Source organism: Triplophysa dalaica, chromosome 25 (genome assembly GCF_015846415.1).
Source record: "Triplophysa dalaica isolate WHDGS20190420 chromosome 25, ASM1584641v1, whole genome shotgun sequence".
Taxonomy (NCBI): Eukaryota; Metazoa; Chordata; class Actinopteri; order Cypriniformes; family Nemacheilidae; genus Triplophysa; species Triplophysa dalaica.
The window spans coordinates 6356321-6375975 of record NC_079566.1 but is presented as its reverse complement, the minus strand read 5'-3'; the positions used below and the strand labels follow the sequence as shown (position 1 = coordinate 6375975).

Sequence of the window (19655 nt, the reverse complement as noted above, 5' to 3'; positions counted from 1 at the left end):
GAGTGACCTTCTGTAACCGCCCAAAACCAGTGGTCGGAGGAATTGTTAAAGTGAGGACGGGGTTATTAAAGACAAACATAAAAGCAAGAAAGAAGCTTAACGAACTTCTGATGTGGAACAAAATTAGATATTTTAAGAAATGTGGTTTTGTGTCTAAGCAATGCAAGTCAATGGGGTCCAGTGTTGTTTGGTTACAACGTTTTTCAAGATATCTTCATTTGTGTTCTGCACAAGAAAGAACGTCATGCAGCTTTGGAATGACACGAGGATGAGTAAAGAGTAAAAGAACTGTAATCTTCAGGTGAACTATCCCTTCAAAAGTTGCCTTGTGTCATTCATAAAATCTAATTTCAGTATCTCACATATGCTTTGTAGAGCATACTTTAGCGGAACAAGCCGAAAAAAAAGTTTGGGGATGAGGAGACGGAAATGTTACTAACATACTGTGAAAATATCAAATATAATTCATTTAAGCATAAAAAAGAGTTTCTATGATATTTTTGGAATAGAGCTCGAGTCTAAGAAGACAAAAAATGAAAGAGACGTGTGATGAAATGAGGTACAGTACTGCAAAGAGAGAAACAGAGGGGAAAAAGACAGTGATGCAGAGGGGGGAGGTCAGGGGGGTTTCAGCACATGAAAGTGGCGGCTGTGGGTAAATCTGGAAAAACAACTGCAAAACTGCTGAACTCCGCCACACGGCCTGCCAAAAGTTAGGAAAGCCACAAAAAGAGAACGGGAGTGCAGAAGAAGAGAAGAGCATGTGGGAGATGAGTATGAGGCTCTTGCATGCGTGTACCTCAGAGGGAATAGGATTGGTGCGGTTTGGAGGAGTTAAGCGGCAGAACATGCTCGCACATTAAGGCCCATCAGATTCCCGGTGTAGTGAGCGGGGAGCGCCGCCGTTGAGAATGAAGCCCAGAGCGTGAAACAATATCTCGGCAAATTGGGCCAACGTCCTTCATCTTCAGCCAACGGCATAGCGAGACCAATGCATGGAGACACTCTGCTTGACTCAGAAACAGCTGACCCTATTCCACGCCGAGGAAGATCTATGAAACGCCACTTACTGTCTTTATCTTTCTATTATGATATAGGTTTATGTGGGTTAGCACCGCGAAGGTCGTAGATTTGAACACACATACAGAAAAAGTATACAATCCAACTTAAAAGAAGATGCATACAAATGTAAATGAATAATTAAATATGTTTACAGTATATGGATTAATGCACATCTTTGTTTACTTTGATCCCAGTTGTGTCTGCTTGTGAGTTTCCGCGTGTATTTGTGAGGTGCCGGGCACAGGAACCGCGGCACATGCGCGGCGGTCCGTGTGGGTGGGCAAACATATGCGGCTGGCAGGATTAGGAAGTGGTAAGCCACATCTTTTTATTACAGAAATGTTTCTCTAATATCTCTCCCTCACACCAGGCTGCCGCCTCTCAGACTTGCTTACTTGGTCGTCTCGCTGAAAAGACTCGCAACCCAGAGTCGTTTATAATTAGCATCAAAACCGACACCAGATATGGTTTAGACACAAACCTCAGGTTTTTTTGGGGCCTGCCCTCACCATAATATGGTGTTCTGTTCCGCCGCTCTGCTGCGAGGCCACCGGGTACCTTTAATTAAATATCACCTTACCTTCATTTAAATGCGTGTCGTCATCTGATGCGATACGCTCCATTACACCTCACTTTTATTGAAGCAACCACTTCCTTAATCAAGCCATTCCAATTAGGTAATTTTGGTATAAATCTATGGTGAAGCGCTTAAAATACCACGCTTGGAATGGATTACTAGAGTATCGCTACTTTTTATAGGTAGTATGCTGTGTAGCTACCTTACTGTTTAATTTCAGGAGTCGTGAGTAAGCCCATTTTAGCCGTTAAATAAATCCAAACACATCACCCTACCAAAACACCATGAATTGTACCGTACAAAACTTTGTGTGTGGTCATGGTCCGGCAGTAGAAACCTTCAGATCTTTTATTTTCTTAATATTCAGCATGACTCGGAATATGAAGACACATGAATACAGGATTTGTTTTGGGGTGTTCACCTGGCAGTGGTAGATGTACTCTGGTGTTGCCTTCTTGAATTTCATATTCCACACCAAAGCCACACCATCTGGCTCATGAGGTGCATCTTCATTGTTGTTGTAGGAAGCCACCAAGAGCTCAGGGTACTAGAGAGAACAGTCATGAGCAAGGGAGGAAGAGAGAGAGAGAGAGAGAGAGAGAGAGAGAGAAACAGACATGAGGATGGTGAAGTCATCTCAGAGATAAAACAAGGAAAGATTCTCCCTTTTAAATGAACAGGTGTTGACACATATATGAGGTCAGATGAAGAGGTCGCCCTACCTGAGGGGACCAGTCCAGACAGGTGATGACCCGCCGCTTTGACCAGCGCTCATCATAGAACAGACGACAAAGAGAGAGACTGGACCCACCCTGCAGATCGCTGAGAAAGGGGAAAACATATTAACATGGAATTCGGGTTAAAGAAACGATTGTATATTTGTTCATCTTGAGAATCCGGAATCCTGACCACTTTCTCACCCTTCTTTGTCATCCAGGTCACGTCCGCTGTAGTCGAAAAAGATGTTGGAGTCCTCAGCCAAAGCTCTCTCCATCACGCGAATGCTGCTGTCGAAAAAGATGAGGAACTCCTCTGAGTGCAGAGCCTGCTGCCTCTCTTCCTCCGTCAGTTCCCGAGGGTGACCTGATGTGCACACAGACAAGAGACAATAAAATAATTATAAAATGTATTTTTCACATTACAGGGTTTTTAAGAAACTGACATAAAAAATAAATGAATGGCAACAGGTGACACCACCTAAAACTTTACCCACCCTGTGTAAGCAAAAAATCGGTCACCCTATAAAAGAAAAATCTCAAATGCCTCAACAATATCCTCACTGCATACCTCATTCCCTGCGTTCAATTCGCCCCCTAACAAGCCATATAGATACTTTTAGAATGTATTAGAATGAAGATACAAGCATAAAAAACAACAAACAACCTCCCGACGAATACGCAAATACTTCAGCAAACGCACACAGCCCTCGGTTCTTTTCATTACGGCCGCACGCCCATTTTAGACCTTCTTTTTTGATGTTATTGCGTTTTTACATTTTCTCCCAGACTATTAGGGGCCCATTCCTTTGATCTGAGCCCACTTGATTTGCGTGCCTTTTTTGATGACTCATAATGAAGACAAAAGCGTGATCAAAGTCAGCGCAGAGTCAAAGCCCTCGTGTGCTTTCACAGTCCGCCTCTGACAAGCCTTCTGTTCGGCCTCTCTCTAGTTATTTACCCTGTAAACTTGCACAAAGAATGCACTCTCCGCTCCCTTTGAAGTCCACTTGCTGGGGTCTAGTGACATTAAAGTTCGATCAGGCCTGACCCAGAATGCCGTAGCCTGATAAGACCGGCCCCCGGTCAGAGAGAATGCCATCTGATACGGCTGCAGGGGTCACACGCGAGTGGCCGCTCGACGCTCCAGCGAGCCTGTTTGGTGACTTTGGGAATTTTGACGTGTGGGAGGCCCAAACACAAACCTCTCAAGCCAATAGCGGAGAGATTGAGGAATGTAAATATGATCCAGGTAGGTATGAACTAAAACTACAGCACAGTAAAAAAAGTACAGGAAATTATTTAAAAGTCATTAATGGCGATATTATTTTCTTTAGAATTGTGCACCTTTTTTCTAGTGAAAACTGAACAAATTTATCAAACAAAATTACATAATTACGTAAATTGCAATATTGCCAATAGAGCTAATAATAGAGTTATTATTATTTAGTTCAAAATGTACTCATAGAAAACATTTATAATTATGTATAATTTTAGTTTTTTTAACAAGACAAAATATTACTATTTTATGAATTATTATATAACTGTTATTACTATATAAATAAACAAAATAGAGGGTTTTTTTGCTGTGTAGGTTTTAAATTAGTTTGTGCCATTTTGGGGAGCCTCTGACCATTGGTGTCCGTGTGAAAAAGTAAAATGGTTAATTTTACTGTAATTGTAACATACACACATTACATCATTGACAGAAGGTTTAACGTTGGATGACTTGCATAACAGCACAATCTGTATATCACATGGCAAATTATTACAGTCACTACACCGATCAATGTCATACTATTCAACCCAAACCTCATTAACTGGATCCAAACAGGATGCATTTCCCTTTGAAACACCAGAAGAAGGCGACAATAAAACCCCAGCTATGCCAACACAGAAGGGACTGCCCTTATGGGATAACCTCATTTAATGCCATTTTAGTTAGTGTGAGTAATTTATCGAAAAATCTATTATGGTTTGCACTTCTGGAACATGTGTGCAGAACATAATCTGAATGTCAGGCTTTCCTGTTTTAAATAGACGTCTCTTGTGGAGTGTGAAATGAGCAGATGTTGTTCAGCGTAACATCCAACATACAGAAGTCAAGTAAGCTAAATTCATGCCAGGTGGAGGTTGCTGGGGTAGGGAGCACATTTTTTGGTGAACCTTTACACGTACACACTTAGCCAAGAACTGTTTGGTTACAACATTCTTCCAAATATCTTTCTCTGTGTTCATCAGCACAGTGAAATGTATACAGATTTGGAACAACTTGAGGGTGTATACATGATGACATCATTTTTATTTGTGTGTGATGTTTCCCTTTAACTGTTTTTTTTTTTTACTTTTGAGCTTTTTGCTGCTTTTTTGGAACAGCAAAACAAACACACACTTTCAAATAAACAGTTGCAGACAGAAAACACCTAAACACAAACTTAGTTTATCTTACCGTCTTTGGTGTCCTTTCTTTCTTCCTCTTCCTGTTGTTCAGTTTCCGTTCCAACTTTTGGTTCTGTGACCTCCTCATCCTCTTCTTCATCTTCTGCAAGGACAAGAAAGGTCATGTACAGTAACAATGTGAATCTGAGAGCACTACATTAGATCTAAACTCTTTTTACAATAAGACTTTTTTCACTACTCAATGCGTTCTTTGCAAAGCAACACAACTTGTTGTTTTTAGTTTCAGCATTCGCACAACTGTCTTCAGCGCAACATTTAGAGAAACAACACGGGGAGTTAAGAGACAAACTCAAATCTCCAAAAACACATGTGCTACACGTGTCCCGATGTTTGTGGGTCCAAGGGGTTCGCTTGTGAGTAGAGGCGCAGATACCCCACAGGAAGAGAAGCTGGTGTGCTATGGCCCCTCTCTGCACTTCCTCAATACCCCTCTCACCCCCGCCCCCCCCCCCAAACTGCTCCGGGGCCCACCCGGGCCCTGAAGACTCACCCCTTAATTAACCCAGCCACCCCGGTCAAAGACCCAGCCTACTGATTCTCTCTCAGCCACCTGCTGTATGCTGTAAGTACCCCTCCTCGGCCCCATAGCACTGGGCATGTGTTCCTAACCCTCCCCGTGACCCTGCCCCGCTCCTGCAGATGGGGAGAAGGATGACGTTCAACACCCTCATATGCACCTGTAGATGGGGCGCACACTCACGTACCCCCATGCACGCTAACATACACACAGAACTCTGTGGGATTGTTTTCTTGTTGAACCCCGGTGGCAGAGGTTAATGATCTGGGGTCGTGCTGACAGTGGGTGCCCAGTCCACAGAAGGAAGTGATCACATCGTGCCAGACATGTTGCCTCTCTTCAACACCAGTGTGTTTGTGTTCACACTAGTGAAGGATGAGAAAGGGGCCTGCAGGCTCAATGATGACTTAAGCCGTGCAAGAATGTAGCAGCTAACACTGCAGTATGACTGATTGAGTGCCTTGTGTCGATTTTTCATTTAGTCTTAACAATAATGTTTTTTCCTCTATTTATGCTTATGCATTTGGACTCAAAGCAGAGTTCTGGAAAATCAAAAGACAATTGTGTAATAATGAGACGTAAATTAATAAACAATAATGTTACAAGGTAGATGTACAACATGCTCAAATACGCATGTTACGCTTGCCCTAAATGTAAACACTGAAAAAAACTGTCTGCTAAATAAATCAATGTAATCTACAGTACAAGTAAAAATTCTGCTCTAGATTTCATTTTCGGTTTATAAAAGAATATAAAACATAACAGAAACAGACATATTGATTGTTTATTTAACAACATACTAAAACGTATTAGCTTATGCTAGCTATCAACATACCCTACCTAATGTCAGGTCTCAGATGCAATGCATTACAATTTCATTATAAAAAAAACTATTGCATTATGAAACACAAAAACGATTGACTGGAATATTACATTACAATGCTTTAAGACTTTTTCCCAAACCGTAAAATGGTACACCCCAACAATAAACATTCGTCTGTGCACATTATAGACCATTTTGCAAGATCTGAACGTCACCACAAGAACTGTTTCAGTTGTTTAACACTATACAAACATATAATCAACAAAACATTTAGAAATGAATCAACATGTTGAACAAACATTTTTAAAGCAACTTTATGTAGTTTTTTTTATCTTAAAATAATGTGTCTCATTCATGAAACACAAGCAGAAAAAATTTACTCTGTCTTTTATAATTTTCTACTTTTTAACTTTGGGTAAAAAAGCGTGCTGGAAGCTAGATAACAACTGAGCCTTAACCTTGAAGTGGCCGTGCATAGAGTGAATGAAGTATGTGCTACAGTGACCGATCTGCCCATTCATAAAGACAACGAGAGAAAGTCGGACTGTTTCAACAGTCTTTCGTGTCCGCAGCCATAGGCTGTCGGTGGGACGGCCATTTTGGACTTTGACAGAATGTCTTACTGGTCAGTTCGCCCCTGGTGTCACATACAGCACTGTCACTTGGGAAAACAACAATGGCCGCAGTCCCGTGGGTGGGATTGTGTAGATTAAGGGGGTGGTAATATTATAAGAAGATCCTGAGTTTACATCACAACAGGAGCGAAATCTGAACGGTTCAATTTCTCACATGCTTGCAGGGAAAGGCTCATCAAAACAAACTTACTGGGATCTTGTTTTTCACATTTTCCGGGTTGTTAGATGCACGGGGACCCGATTATAGCATTTAAACGGAGAAAAAATTGGATTTTCATCCGATGGCTCCTTTAAGAAAACAAACCATAATTTTTGTGCAATAACTGCCTGTCAGACGAGTTTGTGACAAAACATTTTGCAGTGTTTACATAGTATTACTGCATAATATAATTAATAAAAATAGTAGTATAATCTGTTTCATATAATACAAGTTGATTTTATAATTTCTACACTTTTTGTGTTTTAAAGGTGAATAAGAGACTATTTTTCCCTACATTTTATCATTGAGGATTTCTTTAAAAAAGTATAAAAATCTCGTCTCGTTCTTGTGAATTCAGTCTCGTCTCGTGGGATAAGTGTGTCGTCACACCCCTTTTTTCTACCCACAGTTTATGTCTGTATTTTTTCATTAAAAAGTGCTAAAGACTTGTAAAAGTAAACTCTTAAAAAGGATGTGTTACTATGAACACATGTGTTATTTTAAACACATTTAGTGTTGATTGAAAAAAATTATAGGGACAAGACAAGTTTTGTTAAAAGTAACGCAGAATGTGTTGTCCCAAGAGAGATGTGTTCAGCTAGGGACAACACATTAGTGTATCAATCGTAGTATATTGTACCATAACAGTTAAAGCCACAGGAGGTCATAGAGCAAAACACCCAAAATTAATCTTTGTTAACCTTTTAAATCTATAAGATCTATTACGCTTTGTGTTAAGTCTGTGTGCATACTGATATAAATGCCAGTATACTGTCGGAATGGAGACAATTGCTTCCCCAGAGGCAAAATGTGGATCACTGATGTGAGCCAGAGTAAGTGTGGTTTAGCTGCTGAATATGACTACGAGCTTCTGAGCCAAAGACCAGTGGGGAAGAGAGGAGTCCTTAGACCCAGACAGGCAGCCAGCCAGCCCAGGCCGACCACACCGCCATAGACCGCTCTGTCCTTCTCTCCCTTTCTCCATCGTTTTTTACCATCTGTTTTTGCCCAGTGCTCTGCCGAGCTTAGAGGGAATAAAGAGCTCTGCCATTCACTGTTTTGCCTTTGGATGACTCTGGATGTTCCTTCCCTCTGGGGCCTGACAGAAAATAGCACACCTCTCATTCCAGAAGTCCCACGCACTAGACAGTCTAAAAAGTCTTGGTTGGGATGTCCAAGTCTGGAGTCTGTGCCAAAACGGGATGTGACCTTATATGACCAGGCCTCTGGGAAGGTCATCTGCTCCAGGCGGAAGAAGAAAAGCTGAGAGCTTTCACCACATAAAGTGCTCACAGAAGTGTTGACCACACGGAGGTGGGCGATTAACAACCATGATTCATGCATCTTGTTGAGAGACCATAGATTCATAAAGAGTGTGAAAGAGCTTATATCTGCAGATCCCCGCAGGCATCCTACCCAAAGCTTCAGCTTGCTTTTGTGTGATCCCATAATGCTTTGCAAAATGTCAAGATCGTGAATTATTTACCCAAAATTCATTGTTTATAGTTTATGTTTCCCTGAAACTTCACTGCTATTTAATGATGTCCCATTATAGAATTAATAAGGTTTGTGGGAAATTCAACCAGTCAATGTCAGGTTGTTTATATGACAATGAATATTCAAAGATTCATATTCAGGTTATTTTAAAAGTATTAATACATTTAAATACTAAATATAATACACAAAGCTGGGTATAACTATATGTTTATAATATTTTAATCTGCGTAAGCACAACAGTTCCAATAACTGCATTCGATTTATTGCGAAACCCCTTCTCTCATTTTCAAAAACACCAGGAATATTTATTAAAAATGTGAAGGAATCGAACCGTTCCCTAGAAGAGCTCAGAATCAGAAAGAAAATGGTCCATAATTGCTCATGATACTCATTCCTGTCTTCGACCCACTCAACCTTTGCAACCTAGAAGCGATTTCAGGCCAGTCACAAAACTCCTTCCTCACCTGGTGTTTAATACAGGTTCACTCTGTGGGAAGGAACATTAAGAACCTTCTACCCCGCACGCCAGGCTGATGAAACCGTGGACCTGCCCTGCAAGGTAATGACATCTCCACATCTTGCCTGCCCTCAATCTCCTCTCCGCTTCCTCAAGCTGCTCGGAGCAAATCAAATCCACCGCTTGTCAAGCTGCTCACCGTAATGGCCAACGCAGCAGCCATGCTCAATCAAAACGAAACATCCATCTTAAAAGCCAAAGCCTACATTATCTCAGAACAAAGGACAAAAAATTAAACAATGGAGAGAATTAACTGCTTAACTGTAAAACGGAAATCGTGGTTGGGTGCAGCGTTAGTAAGAGATCTGTTTTGGTTGACACACAGAAACCATGAAAATGTAAAAGGTTTGATGTTTTATAAAGGATTACACAAACAAATGTCTCAGAATGTCTCTGTAGATCTTGAAGACACTTCTCTCTCCAAACGTACAGATACAAATGATGGAAAAGATGAAAGCAAACGCTCTTTGAAAATATGTGTTATTTTTTATCAACACCTTGTTTGTGTTATGCTTTATACAATATGTGTTTTTTTAACACATTTTGAGTTAAATCAATGAAAGGGACAATACAAGTTGAGGTAAAAGTAACAAAAAATGTGTCACTAAAATTTGTCATTTTAACACAACCGTGTTAAAAGAATTTAAAATATAATAAAATAATTCACTGCACAATATTCCAAATAAATAAAATATCTACAAATAATTTTGCAATTAAAATAAAATAAACTGATAAAATTGTGCTCAAGATATCAAAGTCTGCATTTGAATAATCTTTGGACTAAATCTCTCTTTTTTCTACCTATTACTCTTCTGGATTCAACCAAAATTATATTAAAATTAAGTCCACCCCCCACAGTGATTCTTCCAAATGTTGAGTTTAAAAAAAAACAAAAAAATAAAATGATGTTTGTTTGTGAAGAGTGTTTTATATTGACTATAACTTTGATATTTACTTTAAGAACAGAATATTCCATTACTGTATTAGCAAAACAAGCGATACAGTTAAAATGGATGGTGGGGTACATAAATCCCGCACAAAAAGCAGCATAAAATGCCATCGATTAAACAGGAGGAGGATGCGACGCTGTCTTTCATCCAGCGTTTTATTAGACCAAGCTGCACCGCTCCGGGCCTCCGGATTGGGATATGGAGCTGATTAGACAATCAAGAAATCCCCTCATCTGACAAGTGGGGATTTTTTTCTCTCTATGAAGGGGGCAGAGGGTGTTTGTTTTCCTCATGGCCTCTGATACAGAGAGAAATTGAAGTGTAGGGCTGCGGGTATTTCCATACGGGGGAATGAAAAACAGTAGCAACAGTGCTTAGCATGCATGCAAAGAACTGACAATCAGCCACACATATACGTGTGCTGTGCCTTTGAGAAGCAGCGTACTGAGACATACCCGAATTAAGCTTTAGAAGCGGGTGTCGGGCGGCTTGCAGACCACAACAGAGGCTGAGCACTGAAGAGGCGGTGAGAGGAACATGAAAGAGAGCTGTAATGTGGAACTGGCACGACACCCTGCGCGTGAGACAGACGCTGTCTATCTGTCCGCTTCACCCCCTGCATGGCACATCAGCAGGCTAAACATCTAAAAAATGTTCACATCGGTCTAACAGGCCTGGTCAGGGTGATGCTACATCGAATATAAAAACAGTGTGTTGTCATAGTCTATTTATATTTTATAGGGCTGTCGAACGATTAATCAAGATTTAACACATCCAGAATAAAAGTTTGTGTTTACATAATATATGTCTGTGTACTGTGCATTATTTGTTTATTTATAAACATACACGTACATATATAGGAAATATTTACATATATTTATATATATTTACCAATCATTTAAATTATTGATAAATGTTTATTAATTTCTATACGTTATAATTTTCTTAAATATATATATATGTGTATGTTTTTATAAATACAAAATGATTATGCACAGTACATAGACATATATTATGTAAACACAAACGTTTTTCTATATGCGATTAATCGCGATTAATCGTTTGACAGCCCTAATATTTTATGAAGTTTCTTTGTCTACTGTAAATGCTTTGACAGGATGCATTTTCCCTCAAAATCCATAGGTTGAAATCTCAGGCCACATTCAAAAAATGTATTCGATTAGAAGTCGATTCGAATAAAAGTGTCTGGGAAGATTTTAAATATAAGGGTAACAAATCTACAGTGTTCTCTCACAAAATACAAACAGCAAAATCATTATAATATCCAATCTGGACAGTGCCATAACAAAACATTCTGCACACGCTGCAATCAGCAAACTGTGAGCTAACCAGTCAACAAAAGCTCCTCTTTTTCTCTTCCCTCTCTCGCTCAGACACACACTTGCGCACTGAAAGCATCAGACTGTCTTCTGAAATCAGACGGGAAAAAGCTGTGGAGTGTGTACTTGTGCTGCTGGCTACTCGCTCATCAAACACACAGAGCACAGGCCAGAGTGGAGTCAGATCCTTGAGCTGACACTCTTCACGGCCTCCTGCAGGTGTGTAAAAGGCCAGGGCTGTGGATACAGTGCGTGCGATTCCTAACTACAAACCACACGCATGGGTGACAAACCAGCCGTGCAGTCTTTCCCCCTGCAGCTAAAATTTAAACAACAAAAATCGATTACAAAGTAATAGTCCAAATCGAAAGGCAAAAGTAAAAAAGATGTATACAACATTATTTTTAACATATATAAAACCCTTTATATTATTTACTCTGTATATTCTGAAACACATTTGCCATTTTGTACCATAATTTATTTACGTGTATATGCTACAGCAAATGACGTTTTTCAATTATGATTAGATGCTTTCAATGTCTTACTAAATAACAATAATAATGAAGTCTAATGTAATTTAACCTAATCCAATAATAATGACTCAAACCACAAAGAGCGCCAGCTGAATAAATCAATAGCAGGATGACGAATGCAAGTAAACACACAGAATACAGCTCATCCAACCATACACATAAATCACACAAACTCTTATCTTTCTTCTCATCTGCAGCTCTTCTGAAGTTTGCTGTTGTGTTCAATAATGCTTTGAATCTTTCCTGGAAAAGCAGCTTCACATTTAGCCGCTGCCTTTTGTTGTCAATCTCTCATCGTTCTCGTTTGTCATCATTATGACATCATTATGACAAACGGGTGACATCGATCACGAAGTGCCTTTAAGAATGCCGCAATCTTCCCGCCCAAGGCCACGCCACGCAGAACTGTCTTCCCCATAGAGAGTGAGACAGCACTCTGGGGTCTGGAAATGGTCAGAGCCGGGGAAGATAAAGAGAACGCGGACTTTGAACTGATATCTTCTGTGAAGAGCACAGGAAATGTTTTAGATTTTGAAGTCTTGTCAGATTGGAGAGAATATTTTTAATAATGTGTCAGTGTGAGGTTATCACCATTCTACCCGGTTTCACAGAATCTGAGTTTCAATGTGGAGACTTTGTTTAAATTCAAAGGAAAATCATCTATATTATAAGTACAGATATGTTTGACTTTGTCATAGTATTGTGCAAAAAACAGTGCAGATGAAAAAGAAGAAAGTAAACAACTTCTGTATATTAGTTCTGAATAATTACACTAAACACAAATAATCACAAAATTGGTATTGTGACCCAGATAACAATGTAATGTTTATGGTATGGTATCGTATGGTACTTTCAGCCCTCGCTTATATAATATATTAACTGTCAATATATTAAATCTTTTTATATACATTTGAAAATATATAGAATAATACACTGATATATGATATTACAACACATTAAATAATGCTTATGGAATTGCCATGTAACATATATTGAAAAATAAGGAATTACAAACTTGATTTTCATTTTTCTTAATGTGCTTTATTGTGTTGTTTTTATGTTATTATAACATAAACAAAACAACCCATCTGTTCTCTGTTTTTGCAAATAAACTCTTCAAATATATAGGAACTTGGTTTCAATATATGGAAATGTATTATTTAATATATTGCATTATATTTTCCAGTATATACCATGTATTTTTGTTTCATAAGGTTTGCTATAGATTTAGCAGCAGGTTTGTCAGTAATTTACTATTAAATAACTGTAAATTAAATAACTACTAAATATTCTTAAAATGAATATCAAATTACTACTGTTTTCAATTACTTTAATCAAAATTAAACACTTTGACTTTTGAGATTGAAAATGAGCAAAAAGAGACAAGCAACACTGCATAAAAACAACATTCTTCCTAAGCATTTTTCTCTTAATTTATGTAAAAAAAATAAAACGTCTTAATTTACGATAGATTTACATAACAAGAAAAGTGATCCGAAATATTAAGTCTTGTTTTATGAAAGAAAGATAAACTAGGTAAGTTCATGCTTAAAGCTAAACTGTACATTAAATCTACAGTAAGTTACTGGCAAACCTGCTGCGAAATTACAGCAAAGTTTTACAGTGTGTCATGCCACTTAATTCTATTATTTTACATAAGACAATAAAAAATACTTACATTTTTTTTACTATTGAGACTAGTCATATTTCTATTCTATTTTACTGACGGTTCCATAATAGTTATATATTAATGCATATTTTTAACCTATTCTGACCTCACTAGTTTGCTTGTAAATATTTGCTTTGTTGATCATTATTATTACAATAAATTGGCATTAATAAAACACTTTTTTATTTTAAATTAACAGCTCATTGGAATTGAGTACCGACAATCTTTCAGTAAAAAAATCCAATCCCTGCATGTCGTCAGTTTGTAAAAAATCCCAAACAATTAAGTTTCAGTCCTAATGTGAAATCAATACCTTACAGCATCATACTGACAGTAATCACAAACTGTAATGAAAATAATTAGCTCCTCCTCATACTGAGTGTCTACTGTCAAGATTTCATATTTCTGACCTACCAAGACTCAGGGCTGGTTATGAAGCTACATTATGCAACGGGTCTCTGGCCCGCAAACATGGTGCCAGAGGAGCTGGCCCGCTCCCAGAACCGCATCTTTAAAGGAGTCATCATGCCACGCCATACACAGACTGACCACAGAGCATGATTAGACCTCATGACTTCAAACTTTCCAGAGACTAGCCTGTCAAAATGAGCAACTGAACCCAGCCAATGAGCCAAACTTGCTTTCTAACATGTCGCAAAACAGAGATGGCATTTTTTGGGTAAAGCTCTTACAAGATATTCATTTAAAAATGTAAACATTAGAAATGTGTCATGTTTTCAGTTTAAATAAAACATGCTAGTAGTGTACTACAAAAGACTAACAACACTGAAATATATATACTTGTACATGTTAACACTAAAGAGACGCAGCCCTGATTGACATCTAAATGATTTTATAAATTACATTGTGTCATTTTCTTAAGTACACAATTTAAGGTTTTTAAAAAGCATAATTCAAAACTCTTTCAGTGTATGTCCATGTGCTAAGAGTGCCCCCTTATGTCCTACGTAGAATATAACCACACCAACTCATTTAATAAGTAGACAAATAAATTGAGCTTTCTTTTAAACCTATTTTACAACACCTCATAATATAAAATTGTCTATTTAAAAAAAGTTTGTTACTAAAAATATTTTTAAATCTAAACAATTACACACTTTAATTTAATGTATTTTGCCTTTGAGAAAACAAAACTTTAACATGCTTTCTGACCAAAAACACATTTTAAATATTTCGTTATTATTAATACCAAATTGAATTGTTTTTTTTAACATACAGAATTAAGACACTCATCCAAAAACAAACTTTAGGGGTCCTCAGAAACAGCGATCTGAAGACCACCTTAGAGGCTCCTGGGAAACACAGGACCTTAAAATTTGTTGTAACTGGAAAAAGGTTTAACCATTCAAAGAAATGAAACTCAGTATCCCATGTGATATTCAACATCAGATGGCAAACATTATTACAGTGGCTTCATGGATAGGGGCCAATTTTTGGCTGCGATGCATTTCATGCATCTTATTATATGATGGAAAGAGAGGAAAATTGTAATCATATGGATGCAGATTGCCGCAGTCCACATACTATAAAAGACAATGTATTTTCTGATAACATTTCTTTAATTTCTTTTCATTCATTTGAGATTTGCGCCTTGAAACCAGAGTGGACTGATGGCTATAAATTCAGTCGTAACCATTTTCAACTATAAGAGTGCGGGGGAAAAGACACAGACGTTTTCTTCTAATTCCACCGATTAATTCTGACATTGCAGATCAAAAGAGAGTTACCGTAACAGTATCTAAATGCAACATGACGGCCTTTCTGCCCTAGGAGAAAGAGAACAAACTTCTGTCGTGTGAGAGGGAATTTTGGCTAACCTTTATTTTTGCGAACACTGACACCCAGAGCTATTCTTTTGTATAAGAGAGCTAAAACAACATGCCTGCATCAAGCGCTTCCATATGTGGCCAGTGCGTCTAGATCGACCCAGACGATTGAGGGCGAGCTCGCCGGTGCCAAATTGTAAAGTAGTCGAAAGCTTTGACTACAAGTAACATTTTGGCTTGGAGAAAACTATACCTTCTGCAAAATGGAGATGACAACCGCACTTTCTCAACTGCTGATGTAGTGTCAAATGCTCGTCTAGAATACCAAAATGCACGTGCATCTTCTTGTTTTAAGACAGCACCATTAAACATCCTTTAATGTGAATAAGGGGTGTGTAATTCATCGTAAATTCATCGTAATTGTCAACTTTGGCTTTCAACAATAAAAAAAAAACAAATCAATCGAGATAAAACAATTGTTGTGCCACATTCCATTTAGCATGGATCCTCTCTTTTCTTGTGTTATAAATCCACCCGATTATATATATTTATAAATATTATCTAACCGCATATAAAGCGCACCCCTTTCCACATGGTTCAGCTGTGCTATTTTTACGTTCATATTTATTTTTCAGTTGAATTCACAGTTTAAAAGGCATGTTTTTTCAGTTTTCTATGTTGTTCTTAAAGGTAATGAGTAATCGTGTTAAATAATCGGGATCTCAATATTGGCCAAAATAATCGTGATTTTTGTCACCAGCGAGCAGCCCTAATGTGAATTTGACTTCTATTGAGGGATTAGAGATGCTCTTGAGGATAGAAGTATTTAAAAATCTTTATAATGCCAGTTAGTCGGTAATTTTCATATTTGTGTCGTCAAATATTATACATTTGTCGACTGTTCTGTCGTCAAACAGTGACCCGAATACTCAATTCATTAATTGACTCAGTATGTTGAGCTGGGATCGATTGACATTTTTGCTGCTTTGGTGTTCGAGCTATCTCAACAGCTCGGTTATGACGCTGTCGGTAATGTCTTTCAGATTAGCAGTTAGTTAGAACTCGGTTTGCTTGCAATTAGGAGCCATTACAGGACCACCACAAGTTTACCAAAAAACCCCCCCAAAAAATAGAGAATCACCACATCCCACTGGAGACCCCCAGAGCTAATGGCCCTGAAAAATTCCAGTGTAAGCTGCGTACACACTCACACACGCAAACGTACAGTGTGTACACACTTAAAATAAAAAGAGGATCGAGAGAGAGATTGTGAGAAACAAAGAACAACATAATTTACGTGACCTTCTGAACTTTGGTTTCTAGGACAAGGGTGACCAAGCCAAGTTCTGCGGGTCTGACCCATCGCCACCCGATCTAGCACGAGGGTCTTGGCATCGTTAAGATACTTCTCCCTTTTTACATGAAATTATTCTTATCTACTGATGGAAATTAGCGGTAGAGACTGCGAATGCAGTTTCAGTGCCTCGACCCACCCAACGAACCAGAATCTGCTGGCTTTGGCCACGTTTCATTAACAGGGTCACTTATTCTTATGCTACGCTATGTGATATTTCAGAAGGGCCCTGTTACAGCATTAACACTAGCAATAAGTATTTTTCCTGTTGTTTCTAAGGGACTCTAATCCTTATTTTTAATAAGCCAGTTAGATCGAATATGTTATCGCCGGCTTTGCTCCACTGGAAGTCATTTTCACAAAACCGCACTGTGCAAATGCTACACCAACAATGAAGGATACGTAACTGGAAGGCCGACCTTCCCAGAATGCCTTGGCGCACCGTCCTTTGGATGAGACATGCCTCTGCTATGTTGTCCACTCCCAGCAACCTAAGGAATCACAAGCCTGCTCTTTCATACAAATGATGTCGCCGAGAGCACACTGGAGCCTTGGATTTGGAAATGAGCGACTGGTGGGTAATTTGATTGAGTAAGGAACAATGCACACTTAGCGGGGAAAGATCTGGGAGCGACCAACACACAAGAACCTGGACACATATCACACTAGCTATATTGACTGGAGCAAAGCTGAGCCGGAAACCGAGAGTTCATTGAATTAAACGTTCCTAAACAGAGTCACACACATTTAGATCGATGTGCGGCGAAGACACGGCTCAGAGAATGGGCTTTCTCGGAAGGGTCAGGAGTTCAGATGGGTCGCAACCTTTGGATGACCAGGATAGCTAAGTCCTGATTCCGTTCTACACACGTCACAATAATGTCATTTTAAGGGCTTTTGCTTCTGATGGTGAGATCTGGAAAGTTTTTGAACCGCAGGTTTGCCGTTCATTGCTGCCAGCCCTTCACAGACCACCGGCGAAAATCATTATGAAAGCGTATCTAGAATTTGATCTGATACTTATCCTGCAAACACATGGGCTAACAACACCAAGCTGATGCTTTTGTATGGTGGACCTACACGTGACTTGAGCAGCATAGAGGCCTAAATTGGGGTCAACTAAACACCACAACCCGGCTGATGAACAGAGCACACAAGCCAAGTTCTCTTTAAACCATCAGAGACCTCTTTGGTTGAGTGTTCAGCCAAAGGCATCATACACATGTAGAAGAAAAAGCAAAGCCAATCCTGAATTTATGCCACAATTACTATGATACTAGAACAATACTCCTTAACACATACATGCTAACACATGAAACACTAAAAAAAATACTACATTATATAATTCGAAATAGACCCCTTAGATTTATATCTGTGTCACGAAACGTTGATTCAAATACATTTACATTTACATTTATGCATTTGGCAGAAGTTTTTATTCAAAGCGACTTACATTGCTTTACCCTATACATTTTACATACGTATTTGCAATCCCCTGGGATCGAACCCACAACCTTACGTTGTTAACGCAATGCTCTTACCACTGAGCTACAGGAAAGCTGCAAATACTCATTTAGGGCCAAATAGAGAGAGATAACTACTTAATGCTTTGCAGTTCCCTTTCTGTCGGTCTCTCGACGTTGTGTCGAGAACGACAGATGGGGTTCGCCCTTGAGAACCAATCAACTCTGACTACTATAGAAAAGGCCAATGAAATTTGGCGAATGAAATTTGCATGCCGGGCTCCGCCCCCGGATATCCGGTATAAAAGGAAGCCGGCGTGCAGCATTCATTTACCTTTTGTTCTTCAGAGCCTTCGCTCATGACTACGAACTGAACGAATTCAATGAATTCTTCGTCTTCTTCTACTGCCGGATCTACGACGTGTAGCAGCGGATCGTCCCTACCTGCAGCGACCTTCCCCTGGGCGTCTCGGCAGTTCCGAGGGTGTGAGATTTATCTAAAAGTCCTTTTCAGGACTGACTGAGCATTCTCCAGCGCGGCTGTTCTCTTTGGTGCGGAAAGGAATGAATACGATCGCTGCATTAGGTGTGTGGGCGTCCAGCACACTGAAGCAGCGTTCGTTGACACATCTGCCCGCACTGCGGGTAGATTGTCATTCAGAAGTTGCGGTCACGGGTGGCTGTCTTCCTACGGGAACCAGCCACCATTTCGTTTGCTACCAGGGCTGTGACATCTGTGGCTACGGCCCTGATGACCACCCATGTTAGCAGCGTTAGTGATATGGGGAACTCTGCGAACGTAAACCCGCCAGCTAAGTGCTCACGGGCCGATCGCACCCCGATTCGCTTTTCTGAACGTTCCCCAACCGGCGGTGGCATACCGTCCGGATTCTCACGCACACACATCGAGAACGACATGTCCCGCTGTTCTCTTGGGTGCGGCAGGGGACTGACACGATCGCTGCATTAGGTGTGTGGGCGTCCAGCACACTGAAGCAGCGTTCGTTGACACATCTGCGCGCACTGCGGGCAGATTGTCATTCAGAAGTTGCGGTCACGGGTGGCTGTCTTCCTACGGGAACCAGCCACCATTTCGTCTGCTACCCGAGCGGTGACATCTGTGGCTACGGCCCCGATGACCACCCACGTTAGCAGCGTTAGTGATATGGGGAACTCTGCGAACGTAAACCCGCCAGCTAAGTGCTCACGGGCCGATCGCACCCCGATACGCTCTTCTGAACGTTCCCCAAACGGCGGTGGCATACCGTCCGGATTCTCACGCACACACATCGGGAACGATGTGTGACGTAGATGAGATGTCGCTCGCAGCATCGGAGGGAGACTGACATCCGACTCTGACGAATCCGAGCTCCACCCCCAGCGGTCGAGTTAGGAGGAAGCAGAAATGTCATTCATGCTAACCCGGGGTTCCGGAGGTGCATGAGGAGCTGTGTAAAACTTGGAGCGCTCCACTCTCGGACCGCTCCAGTGAAAACCAGCTCCACCTCCCTTACTTCCCTCGATGGTGGGGCAGCCAAGGACTGCGTCGAGATCCC

At 40.0% G+C, this 19655-nt stretch overlaps 1 protein-coding gene across 3 annotated transcripts in view; it reads right to left on the bottom strand.

Moving 5' to 3' along the window:
• The window catches only part of LOC130415446 (cytoplasmic dynein 1 intermediate chain 1), a 55282-nt gene that overhangs the window by 20775 nt on the left and 14852 nt on the right, over nucleotides 1–19655 (bottom strand). For all 3 annotated transcript variants that reach the window (XM_056741169.1, XM_056741168.1, XM_056741170.1), the window contains 4 exons: nucleotides 4805–4897; nucleotides 2560–2722; nucleotides 2362–2461; nucleotides 2061–2186 (listed from right to left, as the gene is read on the bottom strand). In XM_056741169.1, coding sequence (XP_056597147.1) covers nucleotides 2061–2186; nucleotides 2362–2461; nucleotides 2560–2722; nucleotides 4805–4897 — 482 coding nt within the window. The remainder of the gene's footprint in view (nucleotides 1–2060; nucleotides 2187–2361; nucleotides 2462–2559; nucleotides 2723–4804; nucleotides 4898–19655) is intronic.